Source organism: Rhinatrema bivittatum, unplaced genomic scaffold (genome assembly GCF_901001135.1).
Source record: "Rhinatrema bivittatum unplaced genomic scaffold, aRhiBiv1.1, whole genome shotgun sequence".
NCBI lineage: Eukaryota > Metazoa > Chordata > Amphibia > Gymnophiona > Rhinatrematidae > Rhinatrema > Rhinatrema bivittatum.
The window spans coordinates 293,380-313,552 of NW_021820532.1; the positions used below are offsets into that span (position 1 = coordinate 293,380).

A 20,173-nucleotide genomic window follows, 5' to 3' on the forward strand; every position below is an offset into this window, starting at 1 on the left:
CTCAACGGGAATTACTGCCATTACCTTCCCCCTGGGAAGTCTCTCCTAAAACAGACGATTCTACATACTGGAAAGCTTAAAAACGTTCCCATTTCTGATTAGGCTTCGCCTTTCTATTAGTTGCTGGGTTTTACTGTTTTACGCCTTTTAAGAATTGACCTTGGTTGTTATTGTAGTTTGTTTATTGCTGTTTGTTTGTTTTATTTTATCTAATAATCATGTTTTCACTGTTATTTGCTCTTATACCGGGTTCGGCTTGATTGCTCTCCCCTTGCAGGATTTGTATTTAATGTTCGCCCTCTTACTGTCACATGTTCAAGTTTTAATTTGTTTGAGCTGATTTTTATTTGATTGTCCTTATTTTATATTACGTCTTATTTGTGTGTTAGATTTTCTTTCGTTTTGATTTTGTTGATTTTTTGTTTTATTTTATTGTACGTTGCATTGGTTCACAATTGTAAGAACTGCGATAAATGAAGGTATAAATAAATTAAACTAAAAAACAAAATTACAGTGCTGTATTCTAGGAGTAATCAAAGCCTGGGCAACCAATATCAAAGCAGATCTGGACAAGAAAGGGACAATTTTGCAGAGTTCTTTCCTGCCCTGGTCACTGATAAATCCTCAGCAGAAATCACTCTCAGACTCTTCCGACGGGTTTGCTAAGAGAGAGACGCACCATTTAAACTCAAACAGGCCGATGCGATTTTGGTGCGCGAAAAACGGGCTCTCATGGTAAGCGCCTGCATCCCTAACGTGCGCCCATCCACCTCTCCCGGACACGCAATGCAGTAAACAAATGAGCTGCTGCCTTAAAAAGGAGGCGCTAGGGGAAATTGTGCGTCCCTAGCGCTGCCTTAAAAAGGAGGCGCTAGGGGAAATTGTGTGTCCCTAGCGCTGCCTTGGCAGCGGGCACCCGGGAGAAGTGACTGTGTGCGGCTAAGGAAGATGGATGCACAATTTTACGAGCATCCATTTTCCTAAAATGACTGTCATTGAGACTTTTTTTTTCACATTGCTGCTTTCTGTCATTCCTTCGACTTAATATCGCCGCGATATTAAATTGGAGGAACCTCAGAAAAGCAGTACTTTATGCTTTTCTGTTAAACTTTTTGGAGTTCCTCAAGACTTAACACTAGCTCCGAGGCTGGAGTTTAATCTTTGAGGGTTAAAATGTGCATTTACATGTGATGCGCGCTATTAGCTATGCACTGATCCCCTTATTGTATCAAGGTTTATGGATGCGTGTCCAAAATGCACTTCAACTGCGAGTTAACCTGCGCGCTAGCCTGAGCGCACGGTATTGCATCAGGCTGAAAGAGTTCAGCCTTCTCTCCTAGCATCAGTACTGCCTATTATACTTGAACTTGGTTTGTGGGCCCTTGGGTCATGGAGAGAACTGACTCCACCCACAGGGAGGAGCCCTGTGAGGGCTCTCCACAACAGGTGGGGTCTCAGCAGTGATGGACACAAGAGTCAGAGAATATCCATTATACAACAAAGAGAAATCCAAGGAGCGGGTTAGTAAACTCAGTCCTGGAGTAGGAGGACCTGAGATGGATTCTCATGTACTGGTCCACAGAGTGGAGTAACCCGAGGATCCGCACAGCAAGAGAGAAGCAGCATTGTAGATGCTTTTCAATATATTTTTAAATGATCTGGAAAGAAATACGACAAGTGAGGTAATCAAATTTGCAGATGATACTACATTTGTTCAGAGTAGTTAAATCACAAGCAGATTGTGATAAATTGCAGGAAGACCATGTGAGACTGGAAAATTGGACATCCAAATGGCAGATGAAATTAAATGTGAATAAGTGCAAGGTGATGCATATAGGGAAAAATAACCCATGCTATAATTACACAATGTTGGGTTCCATATTAGGTGCTACAACCCAAGAAAGAGATCTAGGCGTCATAGTGGATAACACATTGAAATCGTCGGTTCAGTGTGCTGCAACAGTCAAAAAAGCAAACAGAATGTTGGGAATTATTAGAAAGGGAATGGTGAATAAAACGGAAAATGTCATAATGCCTCTGTATCGCTCCATGGTGACACCGCACCTTGAATACTGTGTACAATTCTGGTCGCTGCATCTCAAAAAAGATATAATTGCGATGGAGAAGGTACAGAGAAGGACGACCAAAATGATAAGGGGAATGGATCACCTCCCCTATGAGGAAAGATTAAAGAGGTTAGAACTTTTCAGCTTGGAGAAGAGAGGGCTGAGCAGGGACATGATAGAGGTCTTTAAGATCATGAGAGGTCTAGAACAGGTAGATGTGAATTGGTTATTTACTCTTTCGGATAATAGAAAGACTAGGGGGCCCTCCATGAAGTTAGCATGTGGCACATTTAAAACTAATCGGAGAAAGTTCTTTTTCACTCAGCGCACAATTAAGCTCTGGAATTTGTTGCCAGAGGATGTGGTTAATGCAGTTAGTATAGCTGTGTTTAAAAAGGATTGGATAAGTTCTTGGAGGAGAATTCCATTACCTGCTATTAATTAAGTTGACTTAGAAAATAGCCACTGCTATTACTAGCAACAGTAGCATAGAATAGACTTAGTTTTTGGGGACTTGCCAGGTTCTTATGGCCTGGATTGGCCACTGTAGGAAAAAGGATGCTAGGCTTGATGGACCCTTGGTCTGACCCAGTAAGGCATGTTCTTATGTAGATGAGGTCTAGTACTCACTCCGAAGTGTTGTAGTAGAGATATCGTGGTAGCAGCAGCAGCAGAGAAAGTCGCAACACTCCTTAAGGGCTTGGACAGCAGTGATGGCATCTGGAGACCACTGTGATGGGTTGGCTCCCTTTTTAGTCATGGCAGTAAGTGGCGCTGTCAAGGTCGAGTAGTTCTTGATGAAAGTGCGATAATAATTAGTGAAGCCCAGGAAGCGACTGAGAGCTTTAATACCAGTAGGCTGAGGCCAGTCTTGTATGCTTTTTGTCTTCTCGGGATCCATTTGGAAGCCTTTGTTAGACACAATGTACCCTAAGAAGGGAACAGACTCCTGGTGGAAAGTGCTCTTCTCGAGCTTGGCGTATAGACGATTATCCCGCAGCCTCTGTAAGACTTTGATGACATCTGCTTGGTTGCTCTGGTCATCACTGGAGAAGATGAGGATGTCATCCAAGTATATGACCACACACTGATATAACAAGTCTCACAAGATGTCGTTCATCATATTTTGAAATACGGCCAGAGCGTTGCACAGGCCAAATGGCATCACTAAATACTCGAAGTGGCCATCATGAGTATTAAAGGCCGTTTTTCACTCATCCCCTTGACGGATGCAGACAAGGTTGTAAGCGCCCTTTAAATCCAACTTTGTGAAGATTTTGCGCCTTGGAGCCGATCAAACAATTCTGAAATTAATGGTAAAGGATACCGATCCTTGATGGTAATTTCGTTCAGACCTCTATAGTCAATGCAAGGGTGAAGGGATCCATCCTTCTTGCCGACAGCAAAGAATCCTGCTCCCGCTGGTGACTTAGATGGTCTAATGAATCCTTTCTGTAGATTTTCTTGAATATAGGCCGACATGGCCTCAGTCTCAGATAAAGAGAGTGGATAAACTCTTCCTCTGGGTGGTTCTGTGTCAGGCTTCAGAATAATTGCACAGTCAAATGATCTGTGTGGTGGAAGCACACCAGCTGCTTGTTTGGAAAATACATCTTGAAAAGACATGTGCTGCAGCAGTAGACCAGGAGGGGCAGTAGTGGTGACCATACATGGTAATGGAGTTACTTTTTTCAAGCATCTGTCATGGCAAATCGGGCCCCATTGTGATAATTCCATTGAAGACCAGTTGAAGTGTGGAGAATGGTCTTGCAACCATGGGATGCCAAGCACTATGGGGTGGATAGCTTTCTTGAGGATTAGAAACGTGATGGTCTAGGTATGCAGGGATCCAGTGCAAAGACAAATGGGTTGTGTAGTGAGCAAGACATCTCCTGGCAGCGGCTCACCATGTATGGAAGAGAGAAGCAGCGGTGTGGTTACTGGTTCGGTAGGAATTCGTAGGCGCTCTATTAATCTTTTCAGAATAAAATTCCCACCTGCACCAGAATAGACTAGTGCTTGTGTGGCGAATTCGAGAGGCCCAGAGATGAAGGAGACCGGGAGAGCCAGTGGAGGAGATGGTGTAGTCAGACCTAGAAGAGTCCTCCGGCGGATCCTAGGTCTGCATGTTTCCCGGACAGATGGGGCAGGTTGGGACTGCATGGCCGGTTTTCCCGCAATACATACAGAGGCCCATCTTCTTATAAAAGCGCCTCTCTTTTGTGGTTAAGTGGCTACGGCCTAGTTGCATGGGTTCGTCTTCTTCAGGATTGGATAATGCCTGGACCGGAGCTAAAGGCAAAGAGCAAGGGCGATTACCACCAGTGGAATGTCTCTTGGGAGGTTATACCTCAGTAGATAGCTCTCGTATACGGAGGTCAATAAGAGAACTTAGAGTGTCAGGCAGCTCCTGTGCGGCAAGTTCATCTTTTATATGGGAGTTGAGGCCTTCTAAGAATATAGCTCGTAAACAATCCGAATCCCATAGAAGTTCAGAAGGCAGGGTTTTAAATTCGATCATGTAGTCCGGGATGGCTTAGTTCCTTGTTGGAGGTGTAGGAGTGCTAAACCGGCTATAGACTGGCGTGTGGGGTCATCAAAGACAGACCTGAGGAGAGTCAGAAAGCCAGGCAAGTCATGCAGGACAGGATCATTGCGTTCCCATAGTGGTGAAGCCCAGGCCAGGGCTTTTCCATCCAACAAGGACAAGATATGTCGTCTTGGTAACCGCAGTAGGGAAGTACAGCGGTTGTAAGGAGAAGTGCATACAGCACTGATTTAGAAAGCCCCTACACAACAGGGAATCTCCTGAGAAGCGGGTAGGGGCAGGCAATGGAACTGTAGTATGCCCAGTAACCACCGGGGGCGATGCATTTTGGTCAGAAGTAGGAGAAGTATTCAGTCTGGCGTTCAGCTGATTAAAGGCGATAGCCAACGTATCCAAAGTCCTCTGTTGCTCCGAAATTCGTTGGGCCAGGCCGTGAATGGCCTGTAAGGCTGAGAGCTGAGCCGGGTCCATGGAGTTAGCAATCTGTTATACTTAAACTTGGTTTGTGGGCCCTTGGGTCATGGAGAGAACTGACTCCACCCACAGGGAGGAGCCCTGTGGGGACTCTCCACGACAGGCGGGGTCTCAGCAGTGATGGACACAGGAGTCAGAGACTATCCATTATACAACAAAGAGAAACCCAAGGTGTGGGTTAGTAAACTCAGTCCTGGAGTAGGAGGACCTGAGATGGATTCTCCAGTACTGGTCCGCAGAGTGGGGTAACCTGGGGAATACTTGCTTCTCAGTGGTTCTTATGAGTGGTAACTCCGATAATGGTCCGCAGCGCGGGGTAGGCCGGAGATAGATGTTGGCAGCAGGCACAAGACAGCGTGGATCCAGTAGTGGTCCGCAGAGTGGGGTAACCCGAGGATCCGCACAGCAAGAGAGAAGCAGCGTTGTAGATCAGGTCTAGTACTCACGCCAAAGTGCTGCAGTAGAGATATTGTAGCAGCAGCGGAGACCCGGAGCAGGAACACTGAAGGGTCGTCCGTAGAAGTAGCGAGAGGTACTCACTAAGCTGGTGAAGGTGAGGCTCGCAGAGAAGGCTCTCCGAGGAGCGGATAGCCCTGAGTGCAGCAAGGCCCCGAGGAGCGGGTACCTGAGTCACTCAGTCTGGAACTCAGGAACAGCGAGGCCAAGCGTCTCTGAGGAAAGGAATTGAGTAAGATGGAATCCTTGCTAACTCATTGGTAGGAAGGTCCGGTAGGCTTAAGTACACGTAGGCAGTGATGTCATGCGGAGGGGACGCCCCCGAGGTTCCCGCCATGACGTGGATAAGATGGAGGCAGGTGCACACCCTAAGTTACACCAAATTCAAGATGGCGACCGGGATCGCCCATGCCGACCTGGGAACACCAGGGAGGTCGGCCTGCAGAGGCAGTGGTGGCCATCTTAGCCAGAATCTGAGTTACTGGGCAAAATGAGGTGAGCAGCAAAGGTTGCAGCCGTCTGCGACCGACGGGCGCAACACTGCCATTTTCTCAGGATCTAAAACCAGCTGTAAATCAGTCGTAAGCCTCATTGATCCAGGCCTCTTGCTCTTTCAGCCCTAAATCAAGGGGAATAAAAAGCTGGATGTCATCTGCATAAATATAAAAATTGAAACCGAAGAATGCAGTGGATCAGCCTAGAATTTCATAGAAACTTCAATAAAAGAGGAGGTAAAACGGATCCTTGAGGGACCCCACATTCCAATTTCCGGGAAGAGGAACTAAACTCGCCCAGGATAACCGTGTGATGCCCAGTCTTCTTAAAATGCTTCATGCTGTGCCTTTTTTTAACCCTGGCAAAATGCTACAAAGAGTTGTGTCAAAGGCTGGGCTAAGATCTGATAAAATGAACACTGCTGGGTTTGAATGCGTCATTCATTTAAGCTGTGGTAGCCATCTCTGTGCTGGGCTTTTCCCTCTCTCTGCATGACTCAGAATCACTCACATATTCTGCTTGGGCTCAGTGTGCGAGGCTGGGACATTGTAAGCAGCTGGGAGTCTCGCATAGTGCTGTATACTCCCATGGCATACTGTATATAATGGATACTAATATTATTACTTCCACTTGCTGCAAAAGGGCACTTAGGGATGACAGAGCCATAGCAGAGAGACTAAATGAATTCTTTGCTTCAGTATTCACTGAGGAAGATATAAAATATATACCCATGCCAGAAATGATATTCAGAGGAACTGAAACAAATCTCAGTGAAGATGGAATAGGGCAAATTGACAAACTAAAGAGTAGCAAATCACCTGGACCAGATGGTATAGATCCCAGAGTACTGAAAGAACTGGAAATGAAATTGCGGACCTGCTATTGGAAATTTGTAAACTATCAATTACATCATCTAAGGTACCTGAAGAGTGGAGGGTTGTCAATATAATACCAGTTTTTAAATAGGGATCAAGCAATAGTAACTTGTGATCTGTCTAATGTTTGGGTACTTGCCAGGTACCTGTGACTTGGATTGACCACAGTTGGAAACAGGATACTGGGCTTGATGGACCCTCAATGTGGCAAGTCTTATGTACTTATGCATATTACCTCCCCTCGGGAATGACACTCTCTCAGCAGCAGGGCTGGGTAAGGCTCTCTCCACCTCCTTCTGGTACGTAGAGCACTCCGAGGCCACGCCGGACCCCCTAACCTGACACTGAGCGGGTGCTGCTCCCGACTCTGGCATTCAGTCCTGATGCTGGCCATGGCACTGAGGAGCAGCTGGCACTGAGGAGCAGCTGGCACAGAGGAGCAGCTGGCTGGACAGTGCAGACACGGAGCAGGACTCTCCTGGGCACGCTCTCCTTTCCCTTCCTGGCATAGAAAGCACTTGGCTGGGAGTGTGGCACTTGCTTATTACTTTATTCAAACGTCACCATCATCCAACTTCCCAAAAGCTCTGAGCGACTTAAAGATCACAAAGAATCAAACTGAATCATAAAAATCAAACATCACAAAGCGCTAGAAAAGTCCTGGCTGTACAGTGTCCAGCTCAAGCTTAAATAAGGTAGCACTGGCTGGCAGGCAGCCGCAGATTAACCGCACTCGTGCATGCGTGTGTGCATGCGTGTGTGCATGCGTGTGCCTGTGCCGGGGCAGCTCAGAAGGATGCTTCCAGTTACCTGACGGCCTCCTGCAACTGCACCCAGCTCTCCCGAACTTGCTGGTGTCTGAGGTTGACGCTGGCGGCCAGGCTGGGGTGGATACTGCTGAGCTGGGACAGCAACACATCCAGCATCTGGAGCAGAGAAGGAGCAAAGTGAGCCCCGCTGCCAGCATCCAGGGGTGAAACCCACAATACCCCAATGTCACCTATGGAAATGCCCGCACCGACTCCACATCTCCCTCCCCTCCCAGTACCATAACCCAGCTGCCACTGACCCCAGGTCAACCTCCTTTCTCATACTATGACCTGGCCAGTACATACCTCCTGTCTCTCTCCCCCCTCCTACTACTGTGTCCTGGCTGCACTGACCCCCACATCATCCCCCATTCTCATACCCTGATCTGTCCAGCGCTGACCCCAGATCTCACCCCCAACTCTTATCATGACCTGGCCAGCACAGACCTCCTATCTTTCTCCCCTCCTAGTACTGTGACTCTGCTGCACTGACCCCAGATCTCACTTCCCCGCTCTCTTACCATGACCTGGCTGGCGATGTCCCTCATGTCTTGGTCTTGACAGCTTTCCAGATCTCCCCGGATACTCAGGCCACAGACGATCTTCCGCTAAAAAAGAAAGACAGCTTTGATGGATAAAGGAGGAGAGGGCCTTTCTCACTTCCAAGAGCCTTCACTGCCTCTCCTCTCTTATCTCTCTCTATCCCTCCTCATGCACTCCTCTCATCACACAAGTCAATCCTATCTGTGCCCTTCTCCTCTACCACCAATTCCTGACTCCCTGCTACAAGAGCCTTCACTCTGCAGCTCCTCACTACCTCTCCTCTCTTATCTCTCTCTACACCCTCCTCCTGCACTCCTCTCATCAGACAAGTCCCTCCTATCTGTGCCCTTCTCCTCTACCTCCAATTCCTGACTCCCTGCTACAAGAGCCTTCACTCTGCAGCTCCTCACTACCTCTCCTCTCTTATCTCTCTCTAACCCCTTCCTCCTGCACTCCTCTCATCAGACAAGTCCCTCCTATCTGTGCCCTTCTCCTCTGCCACCAATTCCTGACTCCCTGCTACAAGAGCCTTCACTCTGCAGCTCCTCACTATCTCTCCTCTCTTATCTCTCTCTAACCCTCCTCATGCAGTCCCTCATCATTCAAGTCCCTCCTATCTGTGCCCTTCTCCTCTACCACCAATTCCTGACTCCCTGCTACAAGAGCCTTCACTCTGCAGCTCCTCACTACCTCTCCTCTTCTCTTCTCTCTCTCTAACCCTCTCCTCCTGCACTCCCTCATCAGACAAGTCCCTCCTATCTGTGCCCTTCTCCTCTACCACCAATTCCTGACTCCCTGCTACAAGAGCCTTCACTCTGCAGCTCCTCACTGCCTCTCCTCTCTTATCTCTCTCTAACCCCCTCCTCCTGCACTCCCTCATCAGACAAGTCACTCCTATCTGTGCCCTTCTCCTCTACCACCAACTCCTGACTCCCTGCTGCAAGAGCCTTCACTCTGCAGCTCCTCACTACCTCTCCTCTCTTATCTCTCTCTAACCCTCCTCATGCACTCCTCTCATCAGACAAGTCCCTCCTATCTGTGCCCTTCTCCTCTACCACCAATTCCTGACTCCCTGCTACAAGAGCCTTCACTCTGCAGCTCCTCACTGCCTCTCCTCTCTTATCTCTCTGACTCCTCCTCCTGCACTCCTCTCCTCAGACAAGTCACTCCTATCTGTGCCCTTCTCCTCTACCACCAATTCCTGACTCCCTGCTACAAGAGCCTTCACTCTGCAGCTCCTCACTGCCTCTCCTCTCTTATCTCTCTCTATCCCTCCTCATGCACTCCTCTCATCAGACAAGTCCCTCCTATCTGTGCCCTTCTCCTCTACCACCAATTCCTGACTCCCTGCTACAAGAGCCTTCACTCTGCAGCTCCTCACTGCCTCTCCTCTCTTATCTCTCTCTACACCCTCCTCCTGCACTCCTCTCATCAGACAAGTCCCTCCTATCTGTGCCCTTCTCCTCTACCACCAATTCCTGACTCCCTGCTACAAGAGCCTTCACTCTGCAGCTCCTCACTACCTCTCCTCTCTTATCTCTCTAACCCCCTCCTCGTGCACTCCTCTCATCAGACAAGTCACTCCTATCTGTGCCCTTCTCCTCCTCCACCAATTCCTGTCTCCCTGCTACAAAAGCCTTCACTCTGCAGCTCCTCACTACCTCTCCTCTCTTATCTCTCTCTAACTCCCTCCTCCTGCACTCCCTCATCAGACAAGTCACTCCTATCTGTGCCCTTCTCCTCTACCTCCAATTCCTGACTCCCTGCTACAAGAGCCTTCACTCTGCAGCTCCTCACTACCTCTCCTCTCTTATCTCTCTCTAACCCTCTCCTCCTGCACTCCCTCATCAGACAAGTCCCTCCTATCTGTGTCCTTCTCCTCTACCACCAATTCCTGACTCCCTGCTACAAGAGCCTTCACTCTGCAGCTCCTCACTACCTCTCCTCTCTTATCTCTCTCTAACCCTCTCCTCCTGCACTCCCTCATCAGACAAGTCCCTCCTATCTGTGCCCTTCTCCTCTACCACCAATTCCTGACTCCCTGCTACAAGAGCCTTCACTCTGCAGCTCCTCACTACCTCTCCTCTCTTATCTCTCTCTAACCCTCTCCTCCTGCACTCCTCTCATCAGACAAGTCCCTCCTATCTGTGCCCTTCTCCTCTACCACCAATTCCTGTCTCCCTGCTACAAGAGCCTTCACTCTGCAGTTCCTCACTGCCTCTCCTCTCTTATCTCTCTCTAACTCTCTCCTGCACTCCTCTCATCAGACAAGTCCCTCCTATCTGTGCCCTTCTCCTCTACCTCCAATTCCTGACTCCCTGCTACAAGAGCCTTCACTCTGCAGCTCCTCACTGCCTCTCCTCTCTTATCTCTTTCTAACCCTCTCCTCCTGCACTCCTCTCATCAGACAAGTCCCTCCTATCTGTGCCCTTCTCCTCTACCTCCAATTTCCGAGTTCGTGTTCTCCATCTGGCTGCATCATGTGCTTGGAATAGTCTGCCTGAGCTGTGGCCGTGCTTCCTCTCTTGCCGCTCTTAAATCCCATTTCAAGATTCACCTTTCTGGGGCTTTTTAAAATCTTAAAGCTGATGGTTAGCATCATTAACTAATTGTAACTGTTATCTTACTCTAGAAGCTCCCCAGGTCTCTTGAGCTGTGTGTTTCTCTTGATTACACTGTACATCCTGGGGAGCAGGGACTGTCTCTTACTTGTTGTTTGAATAGCGCTGAGGAGTAGCAGGAGAGGGCAGTAGACAAGGTGAATCCCTCCTGGGACTCGGTTGTCTCACTTCATCCATTAACCCTGGTAAGTAGGACTGGCTCAGGAATAGACAGGACGTGCTCCTAACTCCACCTAACGTGAGCGGGGCCATGGACGATGCTGCTGCAGCTGGGGTGCCCCTTACCTTGGAGTCCATGGCTTGCAGGAGGGTATCCGCCTGCTGGAAGAAGGACGCGGCCTCCAGGGCCAGCTGAAGCGTCTCCTGCTGCTCCTTCAGCGTCCTCTGCACCCTCAGCCACCTGACGGAGAGACATTGCAAGGGTGAGACAGAGCCTGGGGGCGAGGGCACGCGCCCTCCCCTCTCTGATATTCTATAAGGCCTACCGGTTGCATGTTCTGGAGATGTTATTGGCGTGTGAAGCTCATTTACACGGTCCATGCACACTGGGAGGGATGTAATGAAGACCACGTGAGTGTCTGTGTGGAAGGGAGAGGCGGGTGCTGCTGCTGGGCTGCTCTCCGAGGACGGGCAGGGGAAGGGTCACAGGAGAAGGGGTCGTGTTGGGTTTTGCGGAGGAATCTGCAGCTGCACCCAGAGGAAGGTCTGCAGCCCAGGACGCAGGACAGGAGACCCGTGCAAGGAGCCGCAGGCAGGAAAGCCACAGAGGACCCCGCCTTGGAGGCAAGAGGGGTTTTGGGAGTAACTTTATTACCATAGATTATTTGATGATTCCAGGGGATTTCTCATCCATTACCACTTTCCCATTCTGGCTCCACTCAACCCCTCCCCGCGTCAGTTTTGCAGAAGCCCTGCAGGGTCCATCTCTCATCAAAAGCAGGCAAGGTTTTATTGGTGTCTCTCCTGCTGCTTTGATTCTTGGCCTGATCATGTGACAGCCCCCCAGGGTGGCCCGGAGGAGTCTGGGTGGGGGAGGCCTTTGACTTCTGGGAGGTGTAAATGATTATCAGACTTGACCTTTTTGGTAACATTTAATGAATCCCGCAATTTTGTGAGCTGCCACTAGATGGCAGTGTGCATGGCACTCCTTGAAGTGTACTGGGGACGTTTTTGGAAAAGGTTATTACAGCTTCCCTTTAAGAGGGTGAGAAGAAAGATCCTCTTAAACTCAACACAACCATAACAGAGCTCCTTATCTTTCCTCCTGTCTTTATTTTTGTGGATAACACGGTCATCCTCTCAGTCCCCTCAGTCCGTAACCTAGGAGTCCTCTTTGATTCATCTCTACGCATATCCAAACTCTGCTAAAATGTGCCGTTTCTTTCATTATAACATCACCAAAATCCATCCCTTCCTCTCTGAACAGACTGCCAGAACCCTTGTCCTGACCCGTTGTGTTTTCCCAGTGGGAAGTGTACTGGTGTTCTAGGGTCGAATTAATATTTGCACTGCTACCTTAGTTTTATAGATAGGGCATTGCTGGGTGAGTTCTGGGTGTTAGTGCAGCAGGTTTGCCTCATAGATACCGAGTGTGCTTTTTGCAGGGTTTCGTGTCACTTCACAGAGTGTCTGGTAGTGAAGGGAGTTTGTGCTGCTGTTACTGAGATGACAATAAGGTGTGGAATATTATTTTTTGCATGGTGAGCAGTAAGGGGCAGCGTGTCTCTGGGGACACAGAACTGGGGGTGCAGGGTTTCTCTCGGGCCTCTGTCCCATTCTGCATACTTTGGGGTTGATGGCAGACCCCAGAGCTCACTCCTGTATAAGAGGATTGGTTGAATGATGCTCTCTAATCATTTTAATAGCAGTTTCCCTGGGGGGTTGTAACTGTCCAGGGCTTTCTGTTTCGGTGTCTCTATGGTCAGTTTAGGACTCCCAGCTTTCTCTTACATTTTATTGAGCTGCTTCCTTCGGGCGGAGGTGTCCTTCCTGTTGCCCTGTCCCTGCTTCTCCAGTTTCTGGGCCAGACTGTTCATGTCCTGGTGGAGGCTTCTGAACCGCTGCTGTTCCTGTGGGATACATGAAGTCAGGACCCAGGTTAGAGAGCAAGCTCCGCACCGGCTCTCCCAGCTCTGCCAGTGCTGGTCAGGTCCGGTCCAGAGCTCCAACCCGGGATCATCCACAAATACCCGTTCTTTTCTGTCTGACGAGGACTAAGGCAGGGATGAACCCTGGGCCTGCTTTACAGCGGGCCCGGCTGGGCTCATGCTCTTGGTTGGGTCCTCACTACGTTTTGGTAAAGGAGAAGAGCTGGGCCTGGCTTCTGCCGGTCCACTCGGTACACCTGGGGGATGCCCATGAGCACTGGAGGTCTGCAGGCATTTACCTATCCCCAATGAATGTGCGTGAGATGGAGCTGCATGCACTGCCTCCACTTTACACAGCTCCAGCCCCTGCACACTTAGTGTGGACGATCCCCTGAAGTCCTGGCTGGGCTGAGCGTTCCTGACGTCGTGTGCCCAGGCACTGGCTGTCGGTTTCCTCCGCCGGCCTCTGCTTCCAGCGCTGCAGTCAGAGTAAGCGGGAAGCAGCCAGGAACGTGGTACCAGCTCCCAGCTCGGGCTTGGATGGGGGTGGAGACTGAGGAGGGGAACAGGACGGAGCTCGTGGCTTTGATTTAAATATTATGCAGAGAAGGGCGGGGCCAGCCTTGGGTCTAATTAATTTAATTTTGGGGGCTGGGTGGCTTCCTGGTGGTGGTGGGTCGGGGGATTGAGTGCTATGAAAGTATTTTGGGGACATGGGGACAGTGATATTGGGTCTTTTTTTCTTTGTAATATACTTAACCCGTTGTATTGTAAATATAAGCAGAGTTCAGGATGTGGACCCTTAGGCCAAGGGGGAGATGGCGCAACGTTGGGAGAAGCCCTGCGAGTCCCCTCCGTCAGCAGGTGGAGTTGGCTGAAGCAGAGGCCCAGCTGGAGTTTCACCAACACCAGCCCACATTCCCCTTAGGCTGAGCCCTCGGGTGCTGGGCACACGCAGCGGGAAGCAGGACGTGAGGGGCAGGAAGCAGGACGTGAGGGGCAGGAAGCAGGACGTGAGGGGCAGGAAGCAGAAGTGAGGGGCAGGAAGCAGGACGTGAGGGGCAGGAAGCAGGACGTGAGGGGCAGGAAGCAGAAGTGAGTCTGGAAGCAGGAACGCGGAGGCAGTTTGGAGAAGCACTTTGCCTCCGTGTTCCTGCTTCCTGCTCCTCACTTCCCGCTTCCTGCCCCTCACGTCCTGCTTCCTGCTCCTCACTTCCCGCTTCCTGCCCCTCACGTCCTGCTTCCTGCCCCTCACGTCCTGCTTCCTGACCCTCACGTCCTGCTTCCTGCCCCTCACGTCCTGCTTCCCGCTGCGTGTGCCCAGCACCCCGAGGCATTGCGGTGGGAAGCCTTTTATAGGCTGGTGGTCCTGATGTCATCGGGAGGTGCCGCGGGGGATTTCCCGCTGCGGGTGTGTGTGTGCACCTAGGGGGCAGCCCCGCTGGAGCCGGCGTCACCTCTCTCCGACATGGCATCGGGCCTGATGAGGGGCAGCGGTCGGCTGCGTCTCTGTCCCGGGGGTCTGCCGGGTGTGGAGGACTCCTGGCATCGGGTCAGGGCTGCAGGTAAGAGTGATGGCCCACAGGATGGGACCACGGGCGGCTGAGCACAACATCCAGGTAAAGGAGCAAGTTAGGATATGGAATCAGGTGACAATCCTAAGGAAGAGACTAATCCCTATTGCATGCTGGGACTTGTAGTTCTAATTGTCCCATTGCTTGACCTAAGAAAATGAGAACTACAATTCCCAGCATGCAATAGGGATTAGCCTGTCCCTTATGGCAGCCCTGGATTAAGTTACCCAGTACATGTGCCTGCATAACTAGAGCAGTGCTCTCAGCCAGTACCAGCGTGATCTGGATACGGCTCTGCTCCAGAGCGCACGTGGCCTGTCTGGATAAGTCAGGAGCTGCAGGCAGGGCAGGGGGGCACCAGGGAAATAGTGTAGAGACCCCCTTGGGTGAGTCAGCAGTAGAGGCTTGCAGGGATGGAGACCCCCGGGTGGCTGGGACAGAGGAGAGCGAGGCCGTAACGTGTGGTTTCCGAGCGTTAAGCAGGGTCTTAGGCCCCAGCCTAGAGCAGGACGGGAGGGAGAGAGAGAGAAAGAAGCTTTCAGGAAGGTGATACCCCCTGTCCTGGAGGCCAGGAGGGAGCTGCTTACCTCTTTGCCCCATTTAAGAGAAGGATTGGTGCCCAGGCTTGTGTTTTTCTCTGTTTGAGATGTTGGTTTATGTTTGCTAAGGTTTGTAAATTGCCTCACAGCGAGGAGTAGGTGACGCGCAGTTCTGACTTGCATAAAATGAAAGGTGCAAACAGGGCAGGAGGTCCCGGGTTCCTGCATCTTATCCCAGAGCTGGAAGCTTTGCGACCTGTTTCCACCCCGGGGATGGCGATCGGGACTGACCTCAGGTTATCACTGCACGAGGGCCCCTCCAGAGAGGTAGAGACGCTGTACATCTGAGGAACCGGGACGCAACTGGACCCGCCGTCATTATTTACTCAACTGAAGCACAGTAAACTTTATATTGAAGACCCTTCCAGGGAGTCCTGCCTGCCTGCTTAATGTGCCTGCCCCGAAGAGCAGATTCTACCCCATCCCTGTATCCTTCCCTCCAAGTGGAAAATAACCCATACCCCAGGGCAAAAGGAAGAGTGGATAGATAATTGGGACTTAGTTCTGGGGGTTTTCTGCCCATCCACTAACCCGGGGTTACTCTAGGAATAAGAATAAGACGCTCGCCTGCTTTAGATCCAGGATGCGCCGTGTTAGGAAGATCCTGTCACTGCTCTCCGCCAAGACAGCGGCCAAGGAGGGCGTCTCTTCCTGAGGAGGGGAGAACAAAAGGGAAGGGAGGAGAGGCAAGAGACCAGGAAAAGGAGGTGGAGAAACCAAGAAAGAGAGGAAATAAGAGGATTAGAGGGAGAGAGAGAGAGAATGAAAGTAAAGATGAATGCCTCAGAAGGAGGAATGAAGCTGCGTGACCCCCATCTCCCAGGATCACCACAGCTCATGTTCCACCTCCCCTATATTCCAGTATACCCCAATCTCCCCATTATCCCAGTCTCATCTGCTCCCCTATATTCCAGTATATCCCAATCTCCCCATTATCCCAGTCTCATCTGCTCCCCTATATTCCAGTATATCCCAATCTCCCCATTATCCCAGTCTCATCTGCTCCCCTATATTCCAGTATATCCCAATCTCCCCATTATCCCAGTCTCATCTGCTCCCCTATATTCCAGTATATCCCAATCTCCTCTATATCTGTCTCATCTGCTCCCCTATATTCCAGTATATCCCAATCTCCCCTATATCCCAGTCTCATCTGCTCTCCTATATTCCAGTACATCCCAATCTCCCCATTATCCCAGTCTCACCTGCTCCCCTATATTCCAGTATATCCCAATCTCCTCTATATCCCAGTCTCATCTGCTCTCCTATATTCCAGTACATCCCAATCTCCCCATTATCCCAGTCTCACCTGCTCCCCTATATTCCAGTACATCCCAATCTCCTCTATATCTGTCTCATCTGCTCCCCTATATTCCAGTATATCCCAATCTCCCCATTATCCCAGTCTCATCTGCTCCCCTATATTCCAGTATATCCCAATCTCCTCTATATCTGTCTCATCTGCTCCCCTATATTCCAGTATATCCCAATCTCCCCATTATCCCAGTCTCACCTGCTCCCCTATATTCCAGTACATCCCAATCTCCTCCATATCCCAGTCTCATCTGCTCTCCTATATTCCAGTACATCCCAATCTCCCCATTATCCCAGTCTCACCTGCTCTCCTATATTCCAGTACATCCCAATCTCCTCCATATCCCAGTCTCATCTGCTCCCCTATATTCCAGTACATCCCAATCTCCTCCATATCCCAGTCTCATCTGCTCCCCTATATTCCAGTATATCCCAATCTCCCCATTATCCCAGTCTCACCTGCTCTCCTATATTCCAGTACATCCCAATCTCCTCCATATCCCAGTCTCATCTGCTCCCCTATATTCCAGTATATCCCAATCTCCCCTATATCCCAGTCTCATCTGCTCTCCTATATTCCAGTACATCCCAATCTCCCCATTATCCCAGTCTCACCTGCTCCCCTATATTCCAGTATATCCCAATCTCCTCTATATCCCAGTCTCATCTGCTCGCCTATATTCCAGTACATCCCAATCTCCCCATTATCCCAGTCTCACCTGCTCCCCTATATTCCAGTATATCCCAATCTCCTCTATATCCCAGTCTCATCTGCTCTCCTATATTCCAGTATATCCCAATCTCCTCTATATCCCAGTCTCATCTGCTCCCCTATATTCCAGTATATCCCAATCTCCTCTATATCCCAGTCTCATCTGCTCTCCTATATTCCAGTATATCCCAATCTCCCCATTATCCCAGTCTCACCTGCTCCCCTATATTCCAGTATATCCCAATCTCCTCTATATCCCAGTCTCATATGCTCTCCTATATTCCAGTATATCCCAATCTCCTCTATATCTGTCTCATCTGCTCCCCTATATTCCATTATATCCCAATCTCCCCTATATCCCAGTCTCATCTGCTCCCCTATATTCCAGTATATCCCAATCTCCTCTATATCCCAGTCTCACCTGCTCCCCTATATTCCAGTATATCCCAGTCTCCTCTATATCCCAGTCTCACCTGCTCCCCCTATATTCCAGTATATCCCAATCTCCTCTATATCCCAGTCTCACCTGCTCCCCCTTTATTCCAGTATATCCCAATCTCCTCTATATCCCAGTCTCACCTGCTCCCCCTATATTCCAGTATAACCAAATCTCCTCTATATCCCAGTCTCACCTGCTCCCCCTATATTCCAGTATATCCCAATCTCTTCTATATCCCAGTCTCACCTGCTGCCCTATATTCCAGTATATCCCAATCTCCCCTATATCCCAGTCTCACCTGTCTCCTATATTCCAATATATCCCAATCTCCTCTATATCCTAGTCTCATCTGCTCTCCTATATTCCAGTATATCCCAGTCTCATCTGCTGCCCTATATTCCAGTATATCCCAATCTCCTCTACATCCCAGTCTCACCTGCTGCCCTATATTCCAGTATATCCCAATCTCCTCTATATCCAAGTCTCATCTGCTGCCCTATATTCCAGTATATCCCAATCTCCTCTATATCCAAGTCTCATCTGCTGCCCTATATTCCAGTATATCCCAATCTCCCCTATATCCCAGTCTCACCTGTCTCCTATATTCCAATATATCCCAATCTCCCCATATCCTACTTTTGCTCCCCTATATTCCAGTATATCCCCATCTCCCAGTCTTATCTGCTGCCCTATATTCCAGTATATCCCAATCTCCTCTACATCCCAGTCTCATCTGCTGCCCTATATTCCAGTATATCCCAATCTCCTCTATATCCCAGTCTCACCTGCTCCCCCTATATTCCAGTATATCCCAATCTCCTCTATATCCGAGTCTCATCTGCTGCCCTATATTCCAGTATATCCCAATCTCCTCTATATCCCAGTCTCATCTGCTTCCCCTATATTCCAGTATATCCCAATCTCATCTGCTCCCCTATATTCCAGTATATCCCAATCTCCCCTATATCCCAGTCTCTCCCACTCCCCTACATGTCCTGACCTCACCTTTTCTCTTATCCAGGCCTCCAGCAGATCTGCTGTCTTGTTAAACTCCTGCAGGTTCCTGGTCCCACCCAGTGCCCCGCTCTGACCGTTTGCTGTTGGCTTCAGGAGCAGCCATTGATCCTTCATGACTTGTATCTGCTTCCTCACAGTGTCTGTGCTTGGGTTTTGCTTGCTCACCCAATGGTCCCCCATCTATGGCCAAGAAAAGAAAGAGGAAGTATCATCATATCAGAGCCTCGGGTCTCTCTCATTCCAGTCTCTCACGCCATTTTGACTCTGCCATTCCGGTATGTTCCCCTCTCCTCCTCCTGCCCAGAGAGAGTCCCAGCAGGGAGGAGTAAGCAGGAATGGAGAGAGGATGCCAAACCCAACAAAGGCACTAGGCGTCTGTGTCTGACGCTGGGGTACATGGGTTAATGTCCCCTCCCTCCTGTTATCTCTGGGTCTGGACTTGGCCAGTGGATCTGGTGTTAGTGAACTTTCTAAGAGGTTATCCTTACGATTAACTCATGCACAACCCTGGGGTAATTTGGAAAAAATCAATTTATGCAGGTATAAATGCTCTTGAAAATTACTCCATAAAATCTTCAGAGCTCCAGGAGGAGGCGCTCTTTGGCACAGTGCAAGCATTGGCAGTGACTGTGAGAGACTTGAGACCCGGGGCTTACCAGTGAGCTTCATTCCTGTCATGATGTGCGCGGAACAAACAAACCCAGGGGGCACCCCTCTTTATTTATTTATTTATTTATGTAACACCATAAACAAAATATGGCATCCAACCAAAGTTATTTTAAACTCTGGTAGCAAATTGTAGAATTGTGAAAAAGGTGCCAGCAAGCCTGACAGCTAGGACGCCCCGAACATATCAATCATCCACCTTTTCAGATATAAGTGAAGGACTTTTTTTTAAAACAGATAAAATAAAAAACCAGTCCCCATACACCTGCCAGGGCCGGTGTTTGGCTGTGCAGCTGCCTCAGGGGTAAATTAAACCTGAAAATCCACTTGGCATTCTGTAGCAGGACTTCTCATTCATATGAGAATGTCAGGGATTATCAGGAAGGTAACGATGAATAAAACGGAGGATATCATAATGTGGTTAGTGCAGTTAGTGTAGCTGGGTTCAAAAAAGGATTGGATAAGTTCTTGGAGGAGAAGTCCATTAATGGCTATTAATCAAGTTTACTTAGGGAATAGCCACTGCTATTAATTGCATCAGTAGCAAGGGATCTTCTTAGTGTTTGGGTACTTGCCAGGTTCTTGTGGCCTGGATTGGCCTCTGTTGGAAACAGGATGCTGGGCTTGATGGACCCTTGGTCTGACCCAGCAGCAGGGCAATTTCTTATGTTCTTATGTTCTTATGTTCTCTGTATCGTCACTTGCCCCTGCCCCATGATCTACGTTGGGGCAAGTGACGATACAGAGGCATTATGATATCCTCCTTGAACCCTGCTCCTGTAGTTATCACCGCTGCTTCACCTCTGGATTTCTGCCTCACACCTTATTTCTCATCTACAATGTTTTGTGATTGAACTCCTCCCCGCACCCCTGTGGGG

The 20,173-nt window shown here is 49.5% G+C and overlaps 1 protein-coding gene across 3 annotated transcripts in view; it reads right to left on the reverse strand.

Annotated features, from left to right (window-relative positions):
• Window positions 1–20,173, reverse strand: part of LOC115081703 (spectrin beta chain, non-erythrocytic 2-like) — a 150,375-nt gene that overhangs the window by 96,113 nt on the left and 34,089 nt on the right. For all 3 annotated transcript variants that reach the window (XM_029586124.1, XM_029586123.1, XM_029586125.1), the window contains 6 exons: window positions 18,618–18,809; window positions 15,715–15,798; window positions 12,838–12,956; window positions 11,173–11,287; window positions 8,245–8,331; window positions 7,725–7,840 (listed from right to left, as the gene is read on the reverse strand). In XM_029586124.1, the coding sequence (XP_029441984.1) occupies window positions 7,725–7,840; window positions 8,245–8,331; window positions 11,173–11,287; window positions 12,838–12,956; window positions 15,715–15,798; window positions 18,618–18,809 (713 nt within the window). The remainder of the gene's footprint in view (window positions 1–7,724; window positions 7,841–8,244; window positions 8,332–11,172; window positions 11,288–12,837; window positions 12,957–15,714; window positions 15,799–18,617; window positions 18,810–20,173) is intronic.